General features: G+C 39.9%; 2 protein-coding genes across 2 annotated transcripts; both read right to left on the reverse strand.

Annotated features, from left to right (window-relative positions):
• Positions 1–982: 982 nt before the first annotated feature.
• ubxn7 (UBX domain protein 7) lies at positions 983–15,199 on the reverse strand. The gene is made up of 11 exons (XM_085377529.1): positions 15,094–15,199; positions 11,173–11,326; positions 10,800–10,864; positions 10,601–10,666; positions 10,341–10,453; positions 8,005–8,151; positions 5,201–5,291; positions 4,602–4,732; positions 3,764–4,271; positions 2,107–2,186; positions 983–1,973 (listed from the first exon to the last, which is right to left on the reverse strand). Exons 1-11 carry the CDS (start codon positions 15,197–15,199, stop codon positions 1,812–1,814), a joined length of 1,623 nt encoding a protein of 540 aa, XP_085233655.1. The 3' UTR covers positions 983–1,811.
• A 1,730-nt stretch (positions 15,200–16,929) lies between these two features.
• On the reverse strand, positions 16,930–23,177 carry ppp1r7 (protein phosphatase 1, regulatory (inhibitor) subunit 7). The gene is made up of 10 exons (XM_085377672.1): positions 23,069–23,177; positions 22,276–22,371; positions 22,043–22,098; positions 21,763–21,828; positions 21,444–21,574; positions 21,179–21,341; positions 20,907–21,023; positions 20,718–20,822; positions 20,521–20,607; positions 16,930–19,809 (listed from the first exon to the last, which is right to left on the reverse strand). The coding sequence occupies exons 1-10, from the start codon at positions 23,175–23,177 to the stop codon at positions 19,633–19,635; spliced, it is 1,107 nt and encodes a 368-aa protein (XP_085233798.1). The 3' UTR covers positions 16,930–19,632.
• Between the last annotated feature and the right edge of the window lie 3,773 nt (positions 23,178–26,950).

Consider the following 26,950-nt stretch of genomic DNA (forward strand, 5'->3'; position numbering starts at 1 on the left):
TTCACCACAACGTCTTCAGACTCTTTCATGTTGTTTAAAGGTGGTCTGCTCTCATCTGTGAAGAGAACAGAGCACCAGTGGCTAACCTGCAAGCTCTGGTGTTGTCAGGCCATCACCAATTGAGCTGCTCGGTGCTGTACTGTGAGCACACGTCCTACTAAAAACTGCTGGGCATTCATGCCACCCTCAGGTAGTGTTTCTATCAGAAACATGCTCAAGTATTCCAGTGGAAGTCATTTTGTAGGGCTTTGGCAGTGCTCCTCCAGTTCCTTCTCGCATCAAGAACCAGATACCAGTCCTGCTGCTGAGCTGATGCCCCCTCTGTGGCTCTGTCTAGTTCTCCTTGTGCAATAACCCATTTACACCTTCAAGGCTGTACTAGGAGACAGAAAACTTTGCAACTGCCTGTTTGCATACGGTATCACAGAAGAGCTGGACTAACTGGTATCATTTCATGCTGCCACTGATGGCAAGGGCACTTCCAAAAAGGAGAACTAGAGGAAAATCAGTCAGGAGCAATAGTCTGTGGCCTTCCCTGCGCAGGGGGGAGTTGCCTGTCCAGTGCAGCTGTTGTCACTTCATTTGGACCAAACCAGGTGGAATGGATCCCCATTGGGAGCTGTGGTTACCAACTGAAAAGTTTAACCATCTGTGTTATACTGTGATGATCAAGTGTTCCTGTCATTTTTTTGAGAAATGTGCATTACACATAAGATGTAAAATACTCTTACTGGTTTCACCAAGGCTCCAGGAATAAAACATGTCAAAACGTAGTATGGACACACTAAAAATGCTTAATCTTTAAAGTGAGGTGCACTACACATTTGTGTTCTCAGTAGTTCCAGCTGAATCTGAAGTTATTTACTCTGTTAGCTGTTCAAGCGTTTGGGGTTTTAACTTTAAATTAAAGCCACACAAACGATTCAAAATAATAATAATAAAGAAAAAGATGAAGCAGAACCTCTCTTTTTGTTTTCTGGTGGTTATATTTCAACATCAGCATATTTTCTTGGCAGCATATAAAAAAAGAAAGGAAACAATGACTACATCGAAATATCAGTCTCTCTAAGCCATCTCTGTACAGTGTAGGTGTGACTGATGAGATGTACCACCTTTTATTCATTCCCTTCTGTATCAAAAGACACATTTTCACGACTTTGTAATTTTTGGACCTGGCCTCTTAGCGCCCCTGCCTTCCAAATAATTACAACTGTTTCAACAATGACCGAGTGAGAGACCAAATTTGGGTCAAAATAAACAAGAATGAGCCTCCCTTTACCTGTCCCAGGTAGAGAAAATAACAAGAAGAGCTAGAAAATAAACTCTGACTGATTTAATGTCCTTTCTGAGAGGTAAAAGTCTCTTTGTACAAGTCCCTTGTGGCCCATCATCAATTAGTGATCTATTATTTGTGTTTTTTTCTTCTTTTTTCATTTTTTAATTGAAGACGAGCGATATGATATATATTCTGTTCTGATATGCCTCAGTGTTGAAAGCTAAATGAGGCTTGCCTCAGAGCAGAGTATATAGTTTATTAAAAACATTAAAGACTGCTGGCATCCATTAAACCTTACTGGCCAATTGTAGAGCACTACAAAGGTATTAGGCTGTCAGTAGAGACGTCAGTATTCGGACTAGTGGAGTGGCGGTGAAAGTAGCCCATCCACCCTTATCTGTCTTGGCAAAAACCAGGGCCACCTCCAGAACAAAAGGTTATGGGATCAAGGCCAGTAACATCATCCCACATCATTGGTGAAAGGGTGAGGTCTACCAGAGATACAGACAAGCGAAAAGTGAGTGTGTCTGGAAGGCTAGTTCCTCTCCTGCACAAATACAGTCTCCTGTGGACACAGCCCTGCCTCCTGCAGCGTGATGTCATAGTCCAAGTGGGCGAGCTTCCTTCTGGGGAAGTTGGTGACGAGTTCGAAGCGTTCGTTAGGATAACCCTTAGACTGGACGTGTCTTACCAGGGCCTTAAAGAGAGAGTATAATTTGGAAGGTAGGGGAAAAAAAGATTTAAAAAAATGTTGCCATGTTTATTAGGCATTATAAACATGTACTACTGTTTATTTTACTTGAATATCAGCGATTTTGGGGTTCACTCACCAAAAGTTTTGCTTTAGAAGACAATGAAATTTGCTCTCTCTGTCCATCAGGGTAGCGGAGCATCAACCTGGCTTTGGGACCTATTAAAAACAAAACAGTTACTAAGATGATGCTGTCAGAACTGAAAAGCCACTATACTTAAAAATGCCAGAACACACTGGTCAAAAAGCATAAAAAACACACATCACATAGATAAACAATGGATTGATCTTTGAATTAACAGCTACGACTGTGTGCGCTTGCATTAAACTTGCATTCTATTTAATGGTCAGCAGAGGGCGACTCCTCCGACTCAGTCCTATAGCAGCCTTGTCACGCTCCGCTTTCACACTATTAAGCTGTCAGTAGAGACGTCAGTATACGGACTAGTGGAGTGGCGGTGAGGGTGGCAACGGGGGAAAATGCTCGGCTTGAGGTTTTATGACAGGACTTTACTAAACAATAGGTGACGTCACAGAAGCTACATTCATTGCTTTTTCTGTCTATGCTCCAGAACTACAACCACTAGAAGGTACCCGCACACAGATATTACACCAGACTGTAATTAGACAAGATGAGTGAAACCACTAACATACTTATCACTTGGGTCCCGCCAAGTAAAAACAACACACAACCACCACATTCTGCAAGGGATGTGACTGTAGAAACCGTCAGAAAATCTAGTGCTTAGTACCAGTCTTCACTGGTCATATATGGTACACATTTTGATAGAAATCTTCACACACACTCCAGCAATAAAACTAATGCTAAATCCAGCCAAAGGGACCAAATAGTACAGTAGGATTAAGGGTCTGTCTACATTCAACTGACTAGGACTGACTTCACGGCCATCATTGATCTAAAAGGAGTCAGTCCAGCAGCACCCACTTATGTGTTGGCATAAGTGGGCTCTTAAGACACCTTAAGGCTTTAATACCCTGAGCACGTTGAAAAAAGCTAATTTTTTGGATCCAAACTTGTGGTGTAACGCAGATGCACACTGAAAGCATTGCAGTTTGCAGAAAATTCGCCTGAAAAAAAAGTGACGTGAAAAAGATGACATTAACATCAAGCGATGATGATGATGGTCCTGATGTTTCTAAACACGAACATCATCAAATTCATCATGAGAAGACAGTAGTAGGGACAATTTCATGGTTTGATCAAGGAGCTGAAGCAGCACCACGACCGCTTCTGTAAATATCTCAGGATGTCAGCGGGACAGTTTGAGCTGTTTTTGAAAGAGTTGGAACCACAACTGAGGAGGAAGAGAAATAATTTCAGAGAGCTGATTGACCCGGAGCAGTGTCTAGCGCTGTGTCTGTGGCTAAACAGCATTATTTTACGATTTCCATATCATTGTATATTCAGTACTGATGCACTTTGAACTACAGTGCAGTAGTCTGTCTGGGCAGATCTGTTTATTTTTCCAAATGTGAATAAAAGTCACAAATTCATGCAGTGAAATAAGTTGACACTGAAGAATAGATGAGCCCTAAAATTAACTTTTAGTGCACAAAATATTCGGAAAGAGTTTGCACGTCCGCAAAGGCCTTTAGACTTTTGTTTTTTTAAAGCAAACTTGCTGCTCACCTTATTATGATTGCATCGAAAACAGACATATAGACACACACACACGCACACTCATGAAACCTAAAATACTTTTCATTTGTCGTACCATTGTCCTCAGGACAGTCCACATCACAGGTTGTGGTGGTGCTGATCTTTGAAGTTCCTGCGCTTTCAGGTAGTGGGGCGCAGTGATTCCCACCAGAGTCTGAATCAGGCTGGGGATGACGAGGCCCGGGAGCCGAGGGCTCCAGGTGGTTCTTTTTGCTCTCCTCTTTCTTGTGACTGTGGTTGTTTTCTTTGTACAGTGATTTTCTGTAGGAAGAAGTGGAGCTATCAGGATGAAGACGCTGCTGGGCTGCAGTGGCTGCAGAGGGGGTCGCAGTGTGTTTGCCGGTCGAACTTTTCTCTTCATGGGGTGCTGGCGTCTCGCTGTCTGAGCCGTCAACAGAGAAAGGCCCTTCGCTGTCAGAGAAAGGCTCTGCATCAGATTCATCGTCTGATCGAGGAGAATCGGGGGGTTCGGGGACATTTGAGGACTCGTAGTGGGTCTCTTGTAGAGAAGCTCGGATTGCTGCCTCCAACTGACTGTCTTCACTGGCATCGATTAAACTTTCCTAAAAGATAAAATAGTGTACAATTGTTTAAAAAAAGTAACAAAGATCTGAGTAAAGCAACACAAAGACTTTAAACAATATGGATGGCTGCGTGACACTGACAACATCAAATATCACAGCACTAAAATATGCTGATACTGATCATAGCATGACATTTATCCAAACCCTGAAGCTCTGATGCAAAATCCTAACAAACATCCCAGATGCCTCTGAAACTGATCAGAGGTGTGACTGAGGAAATTCCAACAGAGCCACAGCAGGAGCGAGGAGCTCTTATTAGAGCAAAAACATAGAGGGAATTAGAGGTGACACATGAGATGAGAGACCCACAGAGCGAGCTCGTTTGGCAGGAGGTGCGTGGCAGGATGGCCCGTCGAGCTGTCCGTGCTCTGCCAGGAAGCCAGTTGCCTGCTCCAGGAACGACGCCACATCCAGCTGGTTCCACTCCACCATTTTTTGACCTGATGTGAACATGGTTTGAACAGAACCGATCACCAAAAGCAGGAAATAATTAAGTATTTAATTATAAGAAAAGAGAGAGAGAGACGCACACATCAGTTTGGATCAACACTGCAGATTTACACAGTTTATTGTGACATAATAGCCAATTGTGTCGCTTTAGTATTGCTTTAATCCCATTTCCTGATATGAACACTGTTATTCAAGCTACTTGAAGACTACTGACATTTAAATTATTTTTCATAACACTATTAATGTCTTACAAAATGATGCATGCAGACATCATCTTCCTGTGCATTTATAATAAAAACTGCTTTTGTAAGCCTCTCAGAGTGAGAGCTGTACTTTAATCTTGCCAGTAAATCACATATTTGTTTGTTTTCTTGATCAGCTGGAAACAACTCAATGGTGTGAGTGTGTTCGTACATCAGCAAACCCTCATCATCAATCAGCCCTCCACAAACACTCACCTGTGCGTGGATCCAGGATCGAAATGTAGGGAAACTTGTTCAGCTTATAGAACTGGATGTATCTTTGTCCCTCTTCACTATCATGATATACCTGCAGAGGGAGAAAATGAACGATAGAATATAAACTGAACTTAAAGTGTGCCCACACTGCATAATGCAAAGACGGGTGGACTGCTTTGGAAAAGTACCTCCCTCCCCAACTCTCCATCATCCACCCATTTTCTTCCACTTATCCAATTCAGAGTTACAGTCAGGCTCGAGCCTATCCCAGGTGGTGTACACCCTGGACAGGTAGCCAGTCTGCCATGGGACTAACACAGAGAGACTGACACACTCACATTCACACCTGCAGCCAATTTAGATTTACCAGTTAACCTAACATCCATGTCTTCTATGGACTGTGTGAGGAATTCAATTAAATTCTTTTCTATTTATATATCGCCAATTCACAGCAACAGTCGTCTGAAGACACTTTATTTTGTAAAGTAAAGATCCTACAGTTATTACAGTATATGACCCCTTATGAGCAAGTGCTTGGTGACAGTAGGAAGAAAAAAACTTCCTTTTAAAAGGAAGAACCCCTGCATTTATGTTTCATTTTAACATGAAAACTTTTCACCAAAAGGCTCAAGCTGGGACCATCTTGAGGCTAACAGCTGCACCACTGTGCTGCTCCTCTCCATAGCCCATTATTTTGAACTTTTACTCTCACTTTAAGCCCTTTAGAGCTAACAGGACCAGAGTTTTCTACTTTTTACTCAGGCACACCCCACTTCAGAAACAGAAAAGCATAGCCTCACTCACCAATACCAACCAACCTTTTACCTCTACGTGGAAAACTGCTTCTTTTTTTTTGTCTTTTGTTGTTTTTTACAGCTCTAAAAATACACTTTCCCATCTAGGGCTGCTCAATTAATCGAATTTTAATCACGATTACGATCTGGGCTTTCAACGATCATTAAAAATGACTGAGCCGATTATTAGCCCCTCCCTCATTTATCCGCGACACCTTAAAGGCCGGTCCGTGAAAATATTGTCGGGCATAAACCGTCCGTGGTGCAAAAAAGGTTGGAGACCGCTGATTAAGAGGACCCGAGGGAAACTCGGAAAGCTAAGCAGAAGTTATTTGGAGAGTGACTGCCGTTGGTTGAAAAGAGAGTTTAAAAAAAAAAAACTTCAGTGGTGTTGCACACTATTTTATATTATTTTTTTAAAGTCATTGTTAACCCTTTAAAGCCGGTCAGAGCAGCACGCTCCGTTTTGCGTAACTATTTTTAAATCCCTGTAGAACCTGAACCGTGTAAGCTAGCGCAATAATTTGTTTTGCATATGAAACCGGAGGAGTTGTACTTACATCTGATGCCATCAGCTTGTCCTCGGTCACGGTTTCGTTCCACATATAGCTTTGCAAAAATTGCATAAAAAGCGCTTGCAGGAACAAAAACATAATATTCCAGAAACACGCTTTGCCGTTCCTATCAGCTGTTCGTAACACTTCCCACAGTGAAATGATGCACATGCTGTTTTCTTTGCAAATTTGCATCATAGGATTGTTTTTTGTTTTTCCTGCAGTACATAAAAATTGCTGTATCTCCAAAATAAAACTATGAAGACACTCAAAATAAATTTCCTGTGGTGGGAAACTATTTTTTGCAACTTTATTGTATTTAAAGTTTTGAGGGATAAACCTCTTAAATTTCTCCAAGTAGAAATATATGTAAACAAAACAAAAGCAATTTTCAATTTTTTTTGTAGTTTATTGCACTTTTTTGCAATTTATGTAATTACTATGGACTTAATGCATACATATTATTAAAATATGGGCTATAACAGTTGTATTGATGTATAGCAACTTGAAATGCTCCCACAAATGGCACTACAGCATGTAAAAAAAAAAAAAAAAGCTCTGGTGGACTTGGTTCTATAGTAGGTCTTAAAGGGTTAAATAAATATCGTCAAATAATCGTGATCTCAATTTCAGTGAAAATAATCGTGATTATCATTTTTGCCATAATCGAGCAGCCCTATTCCCATCTTTGCTCAATGATGGCTAATTCACCTGATGGCAATTTTAAACACGAAACAGAATTTAAACACCTTTGATCATTGAGTACTGCATTTTCTAAAGACTATAATCCACATCTTACAATATGACATGCCAGCAGTTGTCTCGCCCCACCCACGAACGAGCCAGTCGTTTGCCATCTGCTATAAGCAGCATGTGACTGCAGTGACACCTACACACAGCAGACATGCATGATGGTCTCAACTGCTCGGAAGCAGGCACATCTGTTCGTTATTGTAGTGAACATGTAGGCTTGATGTACTTTTTGGCTTGGCTTGCTGTATTCATTGCAAGAATTAGGGTGGTATTTAAGTGCTCTGGTAGCATAAACCAGAGGTGTTGATTGTGGCACTGCTACACACTGAGCTGCAATTGAAGTTATACCATTGTTAAATTTTGGGAAAAATATAACGTGCATCATAGAAGTATATCCTACAGGTTTAAAAAAGCATTTTATACCCTGTGTAGAACAAAAAACCCAAACTTTATAAATGCATGTCTTTGGTCTGTAGGAGCAAGTACCCAGAGGAAACCTGCACACACAAGGAGAACATACAAACTCCATGCAGAAAGGCCTGAGCTACCCAGTGGATTCAAAAGCAGGACCTTCTTGCTGTGAGATGATGGTGCTAACACCTAACTACCAAATTGTAGATGGATGGATGGACTAAATAAATTCCCTCACGAATAACGCCATGCATCACAGAAAACACCACACTGCGCTCTTAAAACCTCATACCTGCCAGAATATGAAGTGTTCTCTGATGATGGTCTTCACTGAATCATTACTCCACACATCTCTGTTCAGACACTGGCAGGCAAAGTCCTGAACATTTTGAATGTTGATCATTAGCCATTTGTTTTCCATCTGTCCGCAGTCTTTAGCCTATAAACGTAAAGAAAGACATATGGAATTAGAGGGAATTCACGATTTACAAAGACAAATATACTTTATGATGGAAATCATTAAGTCTGCAAGTTTTGATTTAAACGCAAAACATATCTTTTGCTTGGTGGAGAACAAATAATAAAATTAACTAAGAAAAAAGATTATTTACAATGAACTGAAACCTTAATTTCAACTGGAAATAGTTCAAAGACTACAAATCAAATGCTGAAAGCGAAAAATTCTGTTCTTCATTCTTGTGTGTGTCGTTATGTGTAATTCTGTGTGTACATGAAATTTTTATTGAATTTTTTTGTATGAATTCTGATGAAAAAAAATTAGGGGTGGGGTCGTGTTAACAATCCATTAAAAGACTTAGTGACTGTGACTCTGAATATTGTGGTAAATACTGTCAACATATAGAAAAGTTTATAAAGTTTTAAAATATGTCACATTTGACCTCTGACCTCTCCTTCAAGGTCTGAATGATCTGAAGGTCAAAGTGATAATAATTCTATATAGAGATATTTAAAACTATGGGGGTGTCCAAATTCATGGGGTGCACCCTCCTGAGGCCGCATTTGTAGGCCAATTGCGTCACAGCGACGTGACGAAGGCTGTCCAAATTCGTAGACTCCTCCGAATTTAGCCGACAAATGTGTCCTCCTTCTCTCCGAATTTGAAGGATGGGTTGGGTGTATCCATCGTCGCCCACAATATACCAGAATTCATAGCGCGGCCCAGCCAATTCCAGTTTTCAACAATGGCGGCCACTACTAAGTTTTTAATATTGTTCTTATTACTCTTTCTGGGTCACAAAACAAACTTTTAACATATTTTCAGGGGAGAATGTAGCTGTGTAAACTTCAAATATCTGCTCGCTTTATCAAGATATCACATATTTGCAAAAGTTGTCTGACGTGTTCGGAGACGTCTGTTATCCACCAGCTCGATAGCTAACTGGGAGCTAAGCCGCTAGGTCACTAGAGCCGCCGAGAACGGCAAACTCCCGGCACATCATTTTCAGAACACCACGGTCTTTCGCTACTCAGGTTAAAAATAATATAATATACTTAGATAACCTAAAAATGTTATTGTTTGGCTTTTTTCGGTGTTTTATTTGTTCATGAGTAAATCGGTTTGGCTGAAATTAAAGTTATTAGATTAGGTAAAATAAAACTTTATTAATTCCCCGGGTGGGTTCCTACTTGGTTTTCACACAGCTGAATAAACGTCAAACAGAAAACTGATTAAACAGACGTGTGAGATGGTCGAGAATTTACACCAGTGTCCTGTTATATTTTAGATAGCAAGGAGCAGACAGCTGAGTTAATTAGACTCCACCGAGACAGCGGTGTCGCAAATCTGAAGGCTAGACCGTCCAATTTCACAGCCGTTTACTTCCGGCCTACCCGACCTTCTGAGGACCCGGCCCACGTAGACTGCGAATGCCAGGTCCTCAGGAGGATGCAGCCCATGAATTTGGACACGACCTAGGTTTCTTACTGGTATATTTACAATGTAAAAAAAATAAAGGCAATGATCTTTTGGGATTCTCAACATCACATTACTTTGACCTCTGACCTCTTCTCCAAGGTCAAATAAAGTCGAACTTTTATCAAATCTAATTTTTCTTTGCAACTATGCTAAAAATTCTACTGTCTTTGTTTATATCGGCCTACATTTAGGAAATGATACTGGTACATATTCTAAATAATTATAAATATCTATTTTTGGCACCAACTCCCTAAGTCCCCTTAATGGTGGCATATTTTGGCCTAAAACCTGTATATATATCATCCAGCATTTCCCAGTGTTTCTTTAGGTGGGGGTCATGCTGTTTTGAAGTAACTGCCCATTCAAAGCAGTCAAACTAGTGAGAAAAACATAGTGTGTCCTTTCCAGAAGATGAGAAAATTTCTGATTTTAAGCATTTGATGTTTCTTCCACTACAAACAGTCAAATTGGTGTTATGCCAAATCATTGCAATCTGCTTTTACACAAATTTTAGTCCTCCCAACTTTTTTGGGAACAGGTTTTTGCATTAGCGGTGTGCGATCACAAGCAAGGAAGCATGACATTGCAGGTTTTCACCATCTACCTACTCAGTCATCATCTAAAATTTGGCTGAAAGTTCACACAGGCTGAATAAAGGTGTGGGGTACAGTGTCCTGTGAGTGACTCCTCACCGTCTCAAAGCTGCCTTTGTGCATGAGCTCAATGGGAGGACGGAAAAGGTCTGCCAGGGTGCTCAGTTTCTTATCCACTGTTCCACCGTTACGCAGCTCCTGTTCCTGGCGGACTAGGAACAGAAAAACATTCATTCACTCATTACTGGAAGTTAAGATGCCACAACAGAAATATGAGACAGACTTTTAATGGTGATTGTTAGGAAACAGCACTACCACATTTTATTTGCTTTAACTTGTACATTTTGGAAAATACTCACTTGTTTCCGTCTGAAAGTCTCGGAAACCATCAAATATTGATCGAGCAGGTCTTCTTCGCTTTGGCACTGAATATATGTAATAAAAAAATAAATAAGTAAACAAATAAAAAAAATCATCATCATCTTTACAGACAGCTGGCAGTCTACATGAAGATTTCTTTGCCTTAAGCAGGACTGACAAATAAAAGCAACAACATACCTCCAAAAAGGGGTTCTGGTTCCACCAATATGTCCTGCTTCTGAGGAATTGGAGCCCGCACTTCACTGAGGAAGGCATGAAGGCAACATATACAGAGTTATTTATGTAGACAAGCAATCAGCTGTAAAAGATCTGTAATCATATTACAAACAATCAACAGTTAGTATGATAAGGAAGCAATGAAACGAATGCTATTTTTCGTCTCATGTCAGCTTGTGGTAAACACAGATTCTAAGCTTGGATAAACAATCAGCAGAAAATTTGAGAAGTTTCCATTTTTGAAATAAAACATGACCAAAACAGACAAACTAACTCTGTGGGTTTTGTTTTACTTTTGTCTGACCTAGGCTTGTGGAGAAAAGTCACAGCTTACTCTGTAGAGGGCGCTCTGCTGCTTGACGCTGCAGAACTGGAGCTGGTGCTGGGCTCCTCTGCAATCCCGCCTCCATCTAGGAACATGGTCACTGCCATCTCCAGGTTGTTGTTGCATGCTTCCAGCATATGTTTTCCTACGCTCTCTGTGGCCCCTGGAAGAGAGTTAGATATGTAGGCACTAACCATGAGCACAATGAGTTCACAAATGTTTACAGATTAACAAATAACATTAAGAATTTCATAGTGGCACATTGTATTTCAGAGCCAAATATCAGCTGACTGATATTTTCAACCAGCAGCTATAAGGTATTTGCTAATATATCCGTATTGGAAATCTCATAGATGCTGATAAATAAAAATGAATAAAGTCAAAATGAACAAAATGCACTTCCACCGTGTTATGAGTGTTGATGTTGCATAGTTTTCCCACTAGAGGGCACTCTGCTTTTTTTCTGATGGCAACTTAATTTTGAATCACCGCAAACAACAACCTGCTAATCTAAGCAGAGATGGGCAGAGTACAAGGAGCAATCTACCACTTCTCATGACAATAAAAGTTTATTTTTAAAATGCATCGTCATATTATCTTAGCCCCCATCTTAGTGGCTGGGGTCTTTCTGTGTGGAGTTTGCATGTTCTCCCCGTGTTTGCGTGGGTTCCCGCCGGGTACTCTGGCTTCCTCCAACCGTTCAAAGACATGCAGCTTGTGGGGATAGGTTAATTGGATAATCCCAATTGCCACTAGCTGTGAATGTGCGAGTGAGTGTGAGTGCGAATGGTTGTCTGTCCCTGTGTGTTAGGCCTGCGACAGACTGGTGACCTGTCCAGGGTGTACCCCGCCTCTCGCCCTATGACAGCTGGGATAGGCTCCAGCGCCCCCCGTGACCCTGAAAAGGATAAGCGGAAGCGAATGGGTGGATGGATATTATCTTAGTAGGGAATCATAAATAACCACACATCACAAATATTTTTTTGTTTTGACTGCCTAAACAAAACAAAATATTGGCTGAAAATCAAATATTGGTATCTGTGCTAAAAAAAAACAAACAACTTTATTGGCCAGGTCCTAATTACATTAGTGTGATAAAACATTTAAAAAAAAAATTTTTTTTCTATAAAAGACTGTCAAGCAAACCAACACTGTCACTAAAAACTGCATTAATGTTGCCATAAGTCTGCTTTTGGTCTGCGAATAATTGGGGTCAAGTTGTTAACTAAATGCAGTCTATTTTGGTTAATGCAGCAATTACCTGTGACAATTTGTTGAAAATCACATATCTGTTGCTGTGTATATACACAGAAATGAACATTTAACAGTTACACTCAGCAACCTTCCTGTTCATAATTCAACTTTAATTGAATTTATTAATATATCACAAAAACAGTTGCCTCAAAGTGCTTCATACTGTAAGATAGACCCTACAACAATGCATACAGAGAAAAACCCAACAATCATATGACACCCTATGAGCAAGCACTTTGGCGACAGTGGGAAAGAAAAACTCCCTTTTAACAGGAAGAAACCTCCAGCAGAACCAGGCGGCCATCTGCTGCAACCAGTTGGGGTGAGAAATATTACCAGAATACAACCAGTGATCAGCCAGTTCAGTCCTCCTCGAGCTGTGCTGACGACTCATTCAGACCGATGGCAACATGTTAGCAATCGGTCTACGAGAATAAATTAGACGCAATTATTCATAAACTTCCAACAATCTCTCTGAAGCTGACTGCAGTCAGTCCAGGTGAGACTGTTACTGTTTGCAAAAAAGTTACCACCTATCAGGCAACCCGTGCAATCACCAATGCCATAAACATTTAGTTAGCACAAGTTGTGGTCACAGATTAGAAAAATATGAAATACAGCCATTATTTTTATATACAAGGAAGCCGCTGTCCTATTTTTACTCATTTGAGTTAGCCATTAGCTGTGAATTAGGTAGTTGCTTTGTCAAGCTAAGTGTCACCAGTGTTAGATAGTTTTTCAGTTCAGTTGATTTAGTTTAATTTTGCTTGGCTAATGTTATCTCGGGATGATGGTGCATTAGATCAGCCCCCTTGTTTGCAGTATTCCCAGGGTATTTAAACTTGTTTAATACAATATCAATATTTAGCGTCCCTGTATTCACACAACATCACTACACAAAATATCATCATACTTCGCTCTATCAATTTTTCCTTAATCCCTACTTGCTATATTACAATGCTCATGTTTTTCTGAGAGTGGTATATCACAGTCTAGGTATCCATCTTCTACTTGTGAGGTCACATAAGGCTAGAGCCTATCCCAAGTTTCATAGAAAGGCAGGGCACACTGGACATGTTCCCAGTCCATCACATTCACACCTAGAGCTAATTTAGTATCACCATTAAACAAGCATGTCTTTGAACTATTAGAGGAAGCTGGAGTACCAAGGATGGATTCCAAAGCGGTACTAACCAATGCACCAAGGTGTCACCAGCATCACATCAAACTCGTGACAGTGAACCTTTTGTCCGCTTTTTTTTTCTATTACACTGGATCAAGTCTTTTTTCTGCTTTATGCAAACCTCACCAATAATTTCACAACACTGTCAGCAGTATGAATAAAATCATATAACTGGGTGAAAGCAAAGCACAGAGGGTGGCAAACAGCAACACTGACCTCATTAAAAATTCTTAAATGTTCAAACTTCTGTCTTATGCTATAACTGTTCCACATAAGGCCCAAAGTAAAGTTATAACCAGCTCACTAAACATTATGAGTACATACACACGTGTTTTATTCACTCAAGGGATTAAATGCCATTTATTATCATGTGACAACATAGTCTAGTAGTACTTGGTAACCTTGGAATATCTTAGTATTTGATTACTTGTTTTTCCGTATATGTGGTCACAGAAGCAACCACATGTCACTTTGACAATGGACACATTTATTTTACCTTTTATATTTATTTTGATTTTAAATGGGAAAAAATGCTTTACTTGTTTTACTGAGTTTCCGCAACTTTTAGGACAAACAAAGCACATCTTAAACTAACGCTTTATCACTATAGTGAAATGAGTTAACGCCAAACAACCGCATGACAGTTCAGTTTCAGTTCAGAAAAGGTTTAGTGGGCGGAAATGCTCCGCATATACAACGCGATGTTTGGTAAATAAACGGAAATGTGCGAAAAAACCTGAACAATGCAAAAAGCCTTAATGACACACATGGCGGCAGTCCACAACGTCGTGACAGTGATTTGGACACTCCACATCTGAATGAACCTGATTTATAAGCGGAGTGCCGCGGGGCGACGATGAAATTCTGGTCTGCACTGCGCATGTCCGTATAAAGTAGCAGCCCCTTAACAGAGTCTCCCTCTTCTTTGCCGCTTAATAACTTAAAAAACACCGTCCACTGTGTCAAAGTGCTGATAAACTATAGATAATGTCTGCGATGACACTCGGAGTCCTCAGGTTGTGACCAATAAATAGTGTCTGGGGCCACAGTCAGAGGCATAGTGACAGCAACAACATGAAGTCTGGCTGGTGGTGATGAAGAAGGGAAATGTTGAACAGCCGACCTCCATTCCACATTATCGAGCAACACGCCACGCAAAAAAAGAGCATACAAACCGCTCTAGGTTAGCGAGATTGTGTCTTTAACGAGCACTAATAAGAAAAACAGACATTTTAAAGTGATGATTAAAAATAAGTTTCAAAGCTGGCGGCTTTAAGGTTCATTTTCCGAGTCTTTCACTTGAGTTTAGCTGATAACTGCCTGTGCTTTTTCCCCTCTGCAAACCACTGGCAGCGCAGGAGCAAGAGCAACACTTAACGCCCGTTTTCTCATCTGCGCACGGATTTCAAGATTTACCCGGCGAGGGAAGTGTTCCTATATGAGCACAAAAATCCACTGAGTGAAATAAACGCTAATTAAAATGTTATTTTTACCTGTTATTGCTGTGAATTGTTGTATTAACCCGTTCACCCCCGGAGCTGAGGTATCTCCGAGCGCCGCCATCTTACCGCCACAAACAACAACATAGATGAGGCGCATGCGCAAAGTCGTAATTTTTCCCCTGCCCGGCGCGACGCGGACCCCATGCGTAACAATAGTGCTGCATTCTGGGTCATGTAGTTTTAATGATCTAAAGTCAATTACCGTTGATGGCTTATTATGTAAAAAATACGTGTTGGAATTTTATACAGTTTTTTTTACATTATATTATATTATATTATATTATATTATATTATATTATATTATATGCCCTTTTACATTAGTAATAAAAGTTAATAAAATTTATCTTTATTTTCCTGCTGTTTTGCTAAAAATATAAACTTTTCTTTAATTCATATTCAGAAACTGAGTTACATTTTCTGTGCTGTAGACACAGAGTTATTCATATGATAATGTTGTGTGTAGACGGCTATATTTCATAATTCATAATTTACCTGGTCATAATTCAGTAAACATATCTACACTCATCTACACTCACCAGTCACTTCATTATGTACACCTGTTCAACTGCTTGTCAATGCAAATACCAAAATCAGCCAATAGCAGTACCATAGCAGCAACTCAGCATATTTAGACATGTAGACAAAGTCAAGATTACCTGCTGAAGATTAAACCAGCCATCAGAATGGGGAAGAAATGGGATAGTTGTTGGTGCTAGACAGGCCGGTCTGAATATTTAAGAAGGTGCTGATCTGCTAGGATTTTCCTACATAACCATCTCTAGGGTTAATAAACAATACGTCAAACCTTAAAGCAGATGAGCCACAGCAGCAGAAGACCACACCGGGTGCCACTACTGTCAGATAAGAGTTCGTACGGGCAAATTGAACAATAGAAGACTAGAGCTTAGATCACCTCATATTGGTTTCTTGAATATGACAATAAATTCACTCTGTTCAAACTGCGTACACAGTCACCAAATCTCAATCCAATAGAGCACCTTTGAAATGTGGTGGAAGTAGAGATTTACATCATGGATGTGCAGGTGACAAATCCGCAGCAACTGTGTGATGCTGTCATGTCAATATGGACCAAAATTTCTAAAGGATGTTTTGAGCATCATGTTGAATCTGAATCACAAATAACTAAGGCAGATCTGAAAGAAAACAGGGAACTAACAAGGTGTATCTTAAGGTGTAACTAATGAAATGGCAGGTGAGTGTATCTAGATTTTCAAGGAATTAAGTTTGTTTAAAGTCAAAGTCCATTAACTTTAACTTAAAAGAAATTCATTATGCTTTTCCTTATTGTCAGATACATACATAATGCATGCAAAAAGACAAATACTGCTAATAACCATGGCCAACGTTTCGTATGCAAAAGCAGTCCCTATGAGGCCAGACTTTGTGCTCCCCATCACACCCTTTATATATTTTCCTGTTCTTGAGTCTCTATGATGACTCACGATTGATGTCCCCTAAAATGTGAGCATAGCAAGCCCCACCCACCTGTGATTTAAACCGTCTGTTTGCTGGGGGCAGCCAATAGGACGAGTTCTAATACACAGGAGACTCAAAGTTTGGCTTAAATGGCCATGCAGCTAAAACAGCTTGTTTCAGACAGATGATGAGCTGCGGGGTTTCATAGTGTGTTGTTATTGTTTTGGCTGTTAATGTAGCAAATCTAATTTATTAAGCAGCTGTCATAATAAAGGATCCTTTAATACCCAGGTACATAATCATTTGACGGTGAATCAAGTTTCACACTGTGCTTTATGAGACTCTTTATCTTTGAAATTAAAACTAAACAAACCCGCTTCTTAAGTAGTGTCATTTTATTGTTATTTGCTTCATACATTCAGTTTGAAAACGGCATCAACCAAGCCCAAAACCTGAAGACTCAGTCCTAACAACAAGGAGCAAACAGCAATCTGAACAGCTGCTCCCTCAGTGACCAGTCAGAGTCATGTCATCTTAAGTATCTCGCACAAATCTGTTGTGCTGCCGGGTGAAAACAAAACAAGAGGAAAAAGAATGTCACTTTACAAAGGGAAGGTGATGGTGGAACTGACTTTCTACATCATGGCATGTCCAAACTCTATTTACAAATACACAACGTGATACTTTCAACCCCACTGGCCAGTTTCAGTCAAGCTGAATATAAAAATAACATTACATTCATTTCAATTAAGCAAGAACGTCAGTGCTGATAGTCTGATAATTGTTCTACTGTTAATTTATGCTCACGATCACAAGCAACTGGATTTAAAAAGGCTGTGATCATAAGCATAATAAACAGCTGTTCTACGATAGAAACCAACATTTCAGCGTGGGTTTTAGGCTACAGTGGGAGATTTAAATGCCAACTCAGGGTACTTTTAACGATTCAAAGGTTTCCAATGAATCCAAATAAAATCAGGTTATAATTATGAGTGCAAAGGGAGCACTTCGTTTAGCACTTCTCATTTAATGCACATAAATTTGATGCTTCTCTACTGTAATCATGTGTGAACTTAAAAGCCCTGAGGTGGGGAGTTCATATTTCATATAAAAGATGCATCGCATTTTAATTGTACCAGGGATAAAACCAAGTGCACTCAAGCATATACAGGAGTACTATATACAGGAGACCCAAAGAGTAATCTATTAACTTTGGTTCCAGGCAGTCATTGTATTTTTTGATCTGAGAAAATCCTGTATTAAATGTTGTCAATAAATACACAGAAATTCTTTTTTTTTTGGAAGCCATCCTAAATGCCAAATGAATCAATGCAGTGTCTTCACACATCTGCTGAATGTAGTTTAGTAGTTTATAAAGACTGTCTGTACCAGCAGCATTAATAGTCTATCTTACATTAGTTATCATGAGATCAAACCAGCCAGTAGAATGTAAATGAAGGAAAAATCTACATTTAGATTTTATCGGTTCAAATAAACTTTATGAGCATTTTTTTTAGCCAAAGAAATCACCAAGCTTTAATCTATGAAGTATTACAGCCACATTATGAAAAAAATATTATCAATCATTTTGAGAAAAACAGTCAAAATGTGGAGGTTACAGTTGTTTCCAGACAAACTATCATGGTTTTTATACCCCCTGCGTTAGTAAAATCGAGTAACAAGGAAGGAAATGATTTCTTTTAAGGACGTTGAAAAGTTTATACAGAAACACACAAACTCAGAAGAGCTGATTTGTACAACACGAAATGACTGGCAGTGGACAGATGTGAGGTTACCAGTGGTTACACTCTCGTCCAATAAAGAGGATGTATGTTTGATCACAATTTGTTTCACTAACTCATGTAAACAAGGCATTTTTTAGAGGGTAGTGCAACCGTGGCAGTTGGTCTCAAAACAACAACGGTAATCTCCACATTTCGCCTTTAATCTCGAAATGTCATCTTTATTCTCAAAATGAGCAACAACGTTTTTGTTTTTTCTCAATGTGGCCCTAATACGCTGTCATAGTAATCAGTGATGCATTCAAGGCTAAAAAAATAAAAATAAACTAAAAAAGTGACGGCACCACCGATTACAAAACCATCATTGTGGACACATTAATTGTTCTTACATTCTCATGAGTTTTATTTTACTGCAGAGGTCACTCTTGTTAATCAGCAAATGGATCTATAAGCTGTAAAATCTCTGAACAAGGAACAGACAAGGCTGCTGGACATCAAAAAAATAAAATAAAAATCCCCCTTCTGTCAGTAATAGAACCAGTTTATTAAAATGGTAAATCAAGCCGTAAAGGATCCGCTTTCCTTAAAAAGGACTGATGAAACTGCACCTTTACTGCGCTGCTCTGAGTCAGCATGATGTCATTATGGCACAGTGAGCTTCGTTTTAGAGGCTTCTCAAACTGTCACAGTTGGTACTAAGTGTGGAACAGTTTTGAGGCCGAATGCAATGGTGAGCTATATCCCAAGGTTTAACATAAGCAGCTTCTATTATGTTATAGACGTTCCCTTTAATGCTGAATTGTTCTTTTACTTAATGTCTCAACAACCCCCCCCCCCCCCCAAAAAAAACCCCCAGCCTTTCTCCGCCCAAATGAAAGAAGTAAACTCACAAAATCCCTTAAATATACAACAATGCCTCCAATGTTAAGAATTCCTCTGCTATAATAACAGTGAAACTTCAATAGTGTGATAAATAAGACTGATTTCATAATTTCCTCCACTTCATGAATGAAAACGGCACATCCCAAATGCAAAACAACACAAGGGGGGAAAAGGGTGCAGAGGAAAAAAAATGTGGAAATGAGTGTATGGTAGTTTTTCATTTTCACAGGTCCACCTTAATAAATAAAAGCTTCCACACAAAAGTACAGATTCAAGGTTTGAATGAGTGCATACATGCATACATGTATGTTGAGTGAGCAGTGGGTGTGCTATATGTTGGAATGTGTGACGCAGCTATATAATCGAGTGAGGCCAATGTGATTCCAAAGGTTGTTGTTTGTGTAGGCAGGACAGGCAGGGAGGTGAGGGAGAACACTGTGAAGCTGGCAGGTAAATCGTACGCTGCAGCTTAGAAGCGGATAAAGGTGGCGTCGATCTGGCGTACGCTGGGCAGCGCCAGCATGATCTTTCGCCGGTACTGTGGATCCTTCTGTAGAGGGTTTCTTTCAAGGTAGACTGTCTCCAGAGAAGTGGCGTTCTTCAACTCATCAAGGTCAGACCAGTTATCTATCTGATTATCGTTCATCTGAGGAGATATTACAAAACAACAAGAGCAGTGAGGGTGCACCATCAGTTTAACTCATAACAATATAAGAACTACACTTTGAAACTTTTTGTACTGACCCACTGTTTAAAGAGCAACACACTGAACGTAGCAACAAAAATTGACTTTTAAGAAAGTTTCATTTTAAATGTGCTGCTCAACAAAAAAATTATGCGATACAAATACACGAGTACTTCAACTAATTATGTCTTACTTTGAATTTTCTGTCATTTATTTTGTCATTTTTGCTCTCTGTCCAACCAGCCCTCTGGATGTCCGCCTTCATTACATCCACCCACCCTGCCTCCACGCTCTTCTTCACCTCTCTGCGCACTGTTGTTTTGAATAACTGACCCAGGGGAATTAAACCCATCCACCTTCACTGCCTCTACTCCTTGCATCTTCACTTTTCTACCCATCTCCCAGGTGTCTCATTCCTCTTTTCTCCAGCGCATACCTCCACCTCAGCAGGATCTCTTCTATCGGTTCTCTACCCACAATGTCAACATTTTTATTAACAAGCAAAGGTGTAATTAATTATTTGATGATGGTTGTCTTTTAATGCATGCCGACGTTAAATTTTGTTAATGTTCTAAGAAACTTTTCTTCTTCTGTCAAACTGTCAGCAGTGAAAAATGGGCTGTCTGTACTGAGGCTGTACATTAAATAACATGTCAAACAAACTATTTGTACCCAGAACTCCTGCAGCTCCGTCAGGTGGCTGATGTTTTCTATTTTCTTTACTCGATTGGCTGCGATGTCGAGGGTGGTGAGTTTTTTCTGTTCGGAAAAACAAACATTGCTGTTACATGTTTGCACAATTCAACAGTATGGAACCCCATTTTCTTTTATGTGTCTTGGAAATGTGTGCCTTAAAGCTTATAACTCACGTTGTTTTCTAACCCCTCAATGATCTCAACGCCGTTGTGGCTCAGATAGAGCTCCTTCAGGTTGATGAGGTTCTGAAGCCCCTCAATTTTCGTAATCCGGTTGCTCTGCAAGTAAATGCAAACCCAATGATTATTGGTTGCCTGGAGCGTGTGCAACTGTAATCAAGTGATGAATATGCGTGATGATACCTGGATGCTTAAAACAGTCAGGTTGTGTAAAGCGTCCAGATTCTGAAGCCTTGTTATTTTATTAGTGCCAAGAAACAAACTTTGCAAAGATGTAAGTGAATCCAGGTTTTCAATGACCTGTGAACACAACAACATTGAGGCAACACTTTAAAATCACATCACAACTTACATTTTCCAACAAATCTTCATTTATATTTTGCAAACAAAACCCATTATTTACATAAGGAGTTCAAAACAATTTCTCAGTGCAGCACAGTCCCTTCGTATCTCACCCTAATGCGATTGGAGCCGAGCTCCAGCATCTCCAGACCTGTGAGGTGCTCCAGATTCGCAATGCTGCTAATTTTGTTGTGAAGCAGAAAAAGTTTCTTCAGCCGAGTCAACTGCTCCAAACCCTCCACCTTCCTCAAAACGTTAAATGACATGTCAAGCTGCCTGTGGGTTGGCAAAACAACAGTCCCTCTCAGAATAAATATACCTTGATATCTTAGACTTTTGTTTAGGCTTACGTAAGAATCACAGTTTTGTCACACTTACTCCAACTCTGTGAGGTTGTGCAGGTTCTCCAGTTTGCGGATCTGATTGTCATAGAAATCTAGTTCTCGCAGGGCACTCAAACTGTCGAGGTTTTCTATCTTTTTTATGAGGTTCTGCCGTAAGGAGAGTGTCTGCGTGAAGAGAGGAGAGGCAAAAATAACAGAGGATACCATCAAGAGCAGAATTAAAGTGCATGTGACAGGTCCTTATTTTAGAGATTAATATTTTTTTTAAAAATGCAGATGAAACCAAAATGCTAATAAAACGCCTCAGACGCCAATGACACTGCTGCCAACAGCATCACCTAAATAATTCTTACTTTAGCCTTTTGTAGCACCTCCAGTCCTTCAATCTTTCCAATACGACAGTGAACAAGATCGACATCCTAGAAAGAAATATAGACACCATAAGAGATCACGCAGTCTATGGTTACTAGCCATTATGGTACAGCACCTGTATACAGATTTACACACAGAAGTTTGTAAATCCCAAAAATCACTGTTAATATGAACTCTAACACTATAATCTTCACTTTCTTAAACTCCAAACAAAACAAGTCATCAGAGATGAAAGGCAAGTTCTTCAAAACTTAAACTGACCTCTTCCTCAGGGTCCAAAGTTATGGTGTCCATGTCAACAGGAGACTCTTCTTTACCTTTAATATGAGCAAGAATGAATGAAATTAAATTAAAGCATCCACTGCAATCACAAACATATTGTCACATAAAGATTTTATCTAAGAAAGTTTTTGTGAGAAAATAACACAAGCAGCATGCCTAATTTGTAAACTAAAACACATTTATTGGCTGGGTAGGAGGTGATGATGACCTACTTGTAGCAGTGGGCTGATTAGGGTCCACATCGCCATTGATGCTCTTCCTCCTGGTTTCATCATCACCAGACTCCTCAGACTCTCCCCTCCGGTCCACTACAGTACGCAAACAGAAGAGAGCCTCAAAACCTCAACAAAGATTCACAGCTTCCGACTGGTTACACACACACATTTGGATGATGCCAAGCCCAGGTTTATCTGGAGCAGCCACCCTCTGTCTCCACTATGACAAGATCGTGATAGTGCACATTTCTGTGCTCTGCAACGCGCTCAAATTGTGGAAAAATGCGTGGAAAAATGTGAAAGCACTACAACGGATTTTATCTATTAGTATTACATGTTGCGGGATGTGTCCCAGCTTTATTTTCATTTTTTTAAATCAGTTTGAACGCGCGTTACCTACTGAACACACACATTGCTAAGCACGTTAGCCAGCTAGGTTGCTGACTGTATCACAGCTAGCAGCTTTTACGAGCTGAATCTGAAACATGTTACATGGACGGGGAAACAAATAAACGTCTATGACTATGGGGTACTCAACATACCCTGAAACGCCGCAGTAGATGGCCTTTATAAAGATAGCATGAACTGACGTTAAATTAATATCGTCAGCTAGCGTCTTGTTATTAGCCTGTTAGCTAGCAAAGCAAGGATGAAGGTTTGGTTAGTCACAAGAGAAAAACATCAAGGAGCGTGCTCAGATGAAAAAAGACTCTTTTATCCAAATTTCCGCCAGGCTACCAAGCTATATCGATCACAACACGGCTGCACCATTGAAAATTTGGCTACTCACCTTCCATTTCTTGAAGCTCTCCAACAGACAGGGAAGCCATGTTTCCTGTAAACATTCCTGACAACCGCGCAGCCAATCCAGTGGAGGCGTACACTGACATCAGCCACATGGGGGCGCTGAAGGCCGCTGGAAACGAGCATCAACAAATTATACGGTAAGGTTTATATAACTCAGGACATAAATGTAACACTACTAGTTGACAAGAGAGTACCGTTGTTGAACTTGCATTATTCAGTTTAAAATTTCAAATGCAAGCTGTTTTTATTTCCTCTCTTATTCTGTAACTTATTGGATTTCACACGGTACACCTGAATATAAAACTGTTAGACTGCACAGTGCAGTTTTTTTTTTTCTTTTTTTAAAAATCTGTTCAGCAGATGTTATACATGCAGTTAGAGCTGGACTGGGACAAAACAATTGGGCCTGGCATCAGGTTGGTACAGTTGTTGTAGGGGTAGTTCTTAGTTGCCCTGCAGCATGGGACAATTAAAAGCTACACATTTAAAAGCTATTAGCAATGACTCATGATCAGAGCAGCCATTCATTTCATCTGAATCCTTGAATCCTACCTTCCTAATTATGTCCCTTCATCTATTTTCTTACCACGTTAATCTCATCTTCCTCTGTGGCTTCCTCCTTCTCCACAGCTGGTGGTTGCAGCAGCAGCACAGCTGTGACTGTGAGGTCTGGTAGTTGTTACTACTGTTCTGCAGCAGCACGACACCTAACATGTTGGTTAATTTGAGCACTGTAACCCCTTTCAGACTGATAGATGTTATTAGCTTTGTTTGTCAGCTGTTTCTTTAGATTGCAACCAATAACTGTATTAAAGATGTTTTCCTTGAGTTTGACACAGTGTGTTGCTTTTTGAAATCTTATCCTACTTCACTTTGTCTGACAGGGTCTGTCTAAGTATATTCTCAATTCAGCAGGTCTGGCATCAATCAGGCCTCGGTATGTAGTGAAATTGAGCTCACTTTTCAAAAAAAATGTGTTACTTCAGTTACAGTTAATTCATGATTTAATAAGGGTGCAGTTAGTTTCTCACACAGGGCTGGGTAGGCTTGGATAGCATTTTTCCCTTAATAAATGAGATCATTTAAAAACTTAATTTTGTATTTACTCTGGTTATATCTATCTAATATTGAAATTTGTTTTATGATCTTAACTTTTTAAGTGTGACAAATATGCGGAAAAAAAGAGGGGGGAAAAAGAAACAAAGAACGTGAAGAAACATGTCTTTTTAGGGCACTGTATGTCTTTGTAGGTTCTTAGTCATCAGCTCCTGGTAGCCAAGTGCTTGAAATGAAGGCACCTGGATTTCTTTTTGATTTATGAAGATGTTTCATTTCTAGTAGGAGAGTCCCAGATGGGATAGTCCTGTTGGAGGTGGTTCTGAGTCACTCACACATCCTGTCATCATGTAATTAGTTAAAAGTCATATGAGCCACGATTCTGAATTACGGCAAGGGTCATTAAAGTGCCAAGACTCCTTTGTGAGATATTACCCCACCTTGCCATCATGTGCGCCAGTGAGGTCAAAGTGTATGACTATCAGGATCCCCTCCACTGCAAGGTTGCATACTGCAAAATAAGTCCAGATGCATATCCCATGATGCATTGAGCATTTCTGCTTTACTCACCTCTTTTATCTGTCTACCCTGTGGACCCCCAACCAGTCACAGCAGATGGCTGCCCCCCTGGTTCAGCTGGTAGTTTCTTCCTGTTAGAAAGGAGTGTTTCCTTCCCACTGTCACCAGCTGCTAGCTCATAAGGGTAATCTGATTGATCATCATCAGATTTTATTGTTGGGTTTTTTTTTGCTGTGTTATTGTAGAGTCTTTACCTTACAATATAAGGCACGTTGAGGCAACTGTTGTTGTGATTTGGTGCTGTATAAATAAAACTGAATAGAACTGAATTGAATATCTTGTGATTGGAAGGTCTGTTATTTTATTTGCGTTTTAAGCAATTATTTGGCGCAGACTGTAAAAATGTTGATGTTTATGTAGCACATTAATGACTCAAAAGAGGGAGAGATGACAATTTAAAGTGAGCAGCACCACTTTACATATACAAGGTGAAAAGGGTGCTTAAAGTAATTCTGTCTGATGTAACATAAAACAGCCCTGCCTCTGTGCTCATTTCCTGCAGTACCACAGCAGGTTGTTTATACGACCACTTCCCATGCGTGCTACGTACCGCCCATCTTAAGAATTCCCTTGCATAAGACTGAGGCACTGCTGTCGTCCACAAAAGACCTGATTACAACATCAGCATCCAGATAGTTAAAATTTCTAAAAACATAACAAGCAGACACTGCCGATTTGAGCCCACGGTGTCTAATCAATGTGTTTCTGTTATGACGGCATGAGTGTGATTGTGTAACGTGTTAGATATGATTTTTTTTTAAAAAGGAACATACAATTCTTACTTGACATGTTATCGGGGGTAAGCAGAGGTGTGGCCGCCAGGATAGGAGAATAAAGGTTGTTTTCATGCTTAACTAGCAGCTAAATATGTTTCTAAGCTGCACCTCCCAGAATCATTGACCAGTCAACTCAAGGCACAAATGTAAATATTAACTCTTCAGAAGAGTAATGACAAAATTAGAACATTTGTCTGAAAGTTGAAGGCACAGCAAACATATAAACCGCAGAATATACAATATACAGGTGGGTCCATAAGTCATTTTTTCCTCAGTACACCAGCAAAAAGGATAAAAAAAAAAAAAGAAATTTAAGATTAAAGACTATGCATACTGTAATCTGCTAAAGTATTGTGTTAACTGTTTGTACTACAGCAATTCTTATGCACTCTCCCCAAGAGGCTAAATTGGCAGAGAACAATTTAATGGCCCGATGAGGATCTGTCTGGTCCCTCGTTATTCCATGATACAAAGAGGAGTAAATGTATTTTAGTAGTAAGCGCAGACATCTTTTTTTCCTCCTGTGCTAGCTTCAGTCTGCTGATTTGTTTTGACTTTTTTTTCATTTCCTCTCTTGAGGGTAAAACTCGATAACTCAGAGACATCACAACCCAGCCTGAAGTTAAGCGGACTGACTCCATAATTCACAATCAGATCAGATTGCTAATTGGAAGGTCAGGCTCCTCCAGCATGTATGTCAAAGTATCCTTGGGCAAGATATTAAATCCCAAGTCGCCCCAGATGCATCCATTGAAGTATGTGTGTGCAAATGTTAGGCAAAGTTCTTAGACATAGAAAGAAGCACACGTACGAATGTTTGTGTGTGGCTGAATAACACTCGTAGTAAGAAGATGCTCTGAGTGCTCACACAGAGTAGAAAAGTGCTATATGTAAAGTCAATTTAAGCATATAAACTGAGTTTCATTGTTTACACTTTCAACACATCTCTGACAGCAGACAGCAGCTGTGTTAAACTGGACTGACTGCAGGATTTGAGCAAAGGGAGAAATCTGCTCTCAGGGATATCAGGCTCAGGGTTATCCCTCTATAAATACCTTAAATTTAGTGCGTCTCCCCCAAAAGTGCATACCTGTCGTAGAAACACAAGCAGGGTAGAATAAAGTAATAGAAACATACAGGTGCTAGAGCCCTTGAATAAGTCAGAGTCGTGTCAGGGTTCAGAATTCGTCACGTGATAGGCGGTGACGGTACTTACCGGTGGATTTAAATTAGGAGACAGTCCGGCAACTTTTGACTATTATGAATCTATAAATGCGTTGAGTTACAATATTTACATACAGATGGAAAAAAAATAAATAAAGATGACGTGATGGCTCTGATTTTAATTATTTACGGTTTCCATGGTTACGCAGCGCTGTTTTGAATTATCAGTCGAGTCCTTTGCTCTGACTTCTTAACTTCGCTGTTTTGAAAGCTACCTTAAATGACCTTTG

This window comes from Diplotaxodon limnothrissa, linkage group LG18 (assembly GCF_057381915.1).
Source record: "Diplotaxodon limnothrissa isolate DT_005_m linkage group LG18, D_limnothrissa_male_GT1.1, whole genome shotgun sequence".
Lineage (NCBI taxonomy): Eukaryota > Metazoa > Chordata > Actinopteri > Cichliformes > Cichlidae > Diplotaxodon > Diplotaxodon limnothrissa.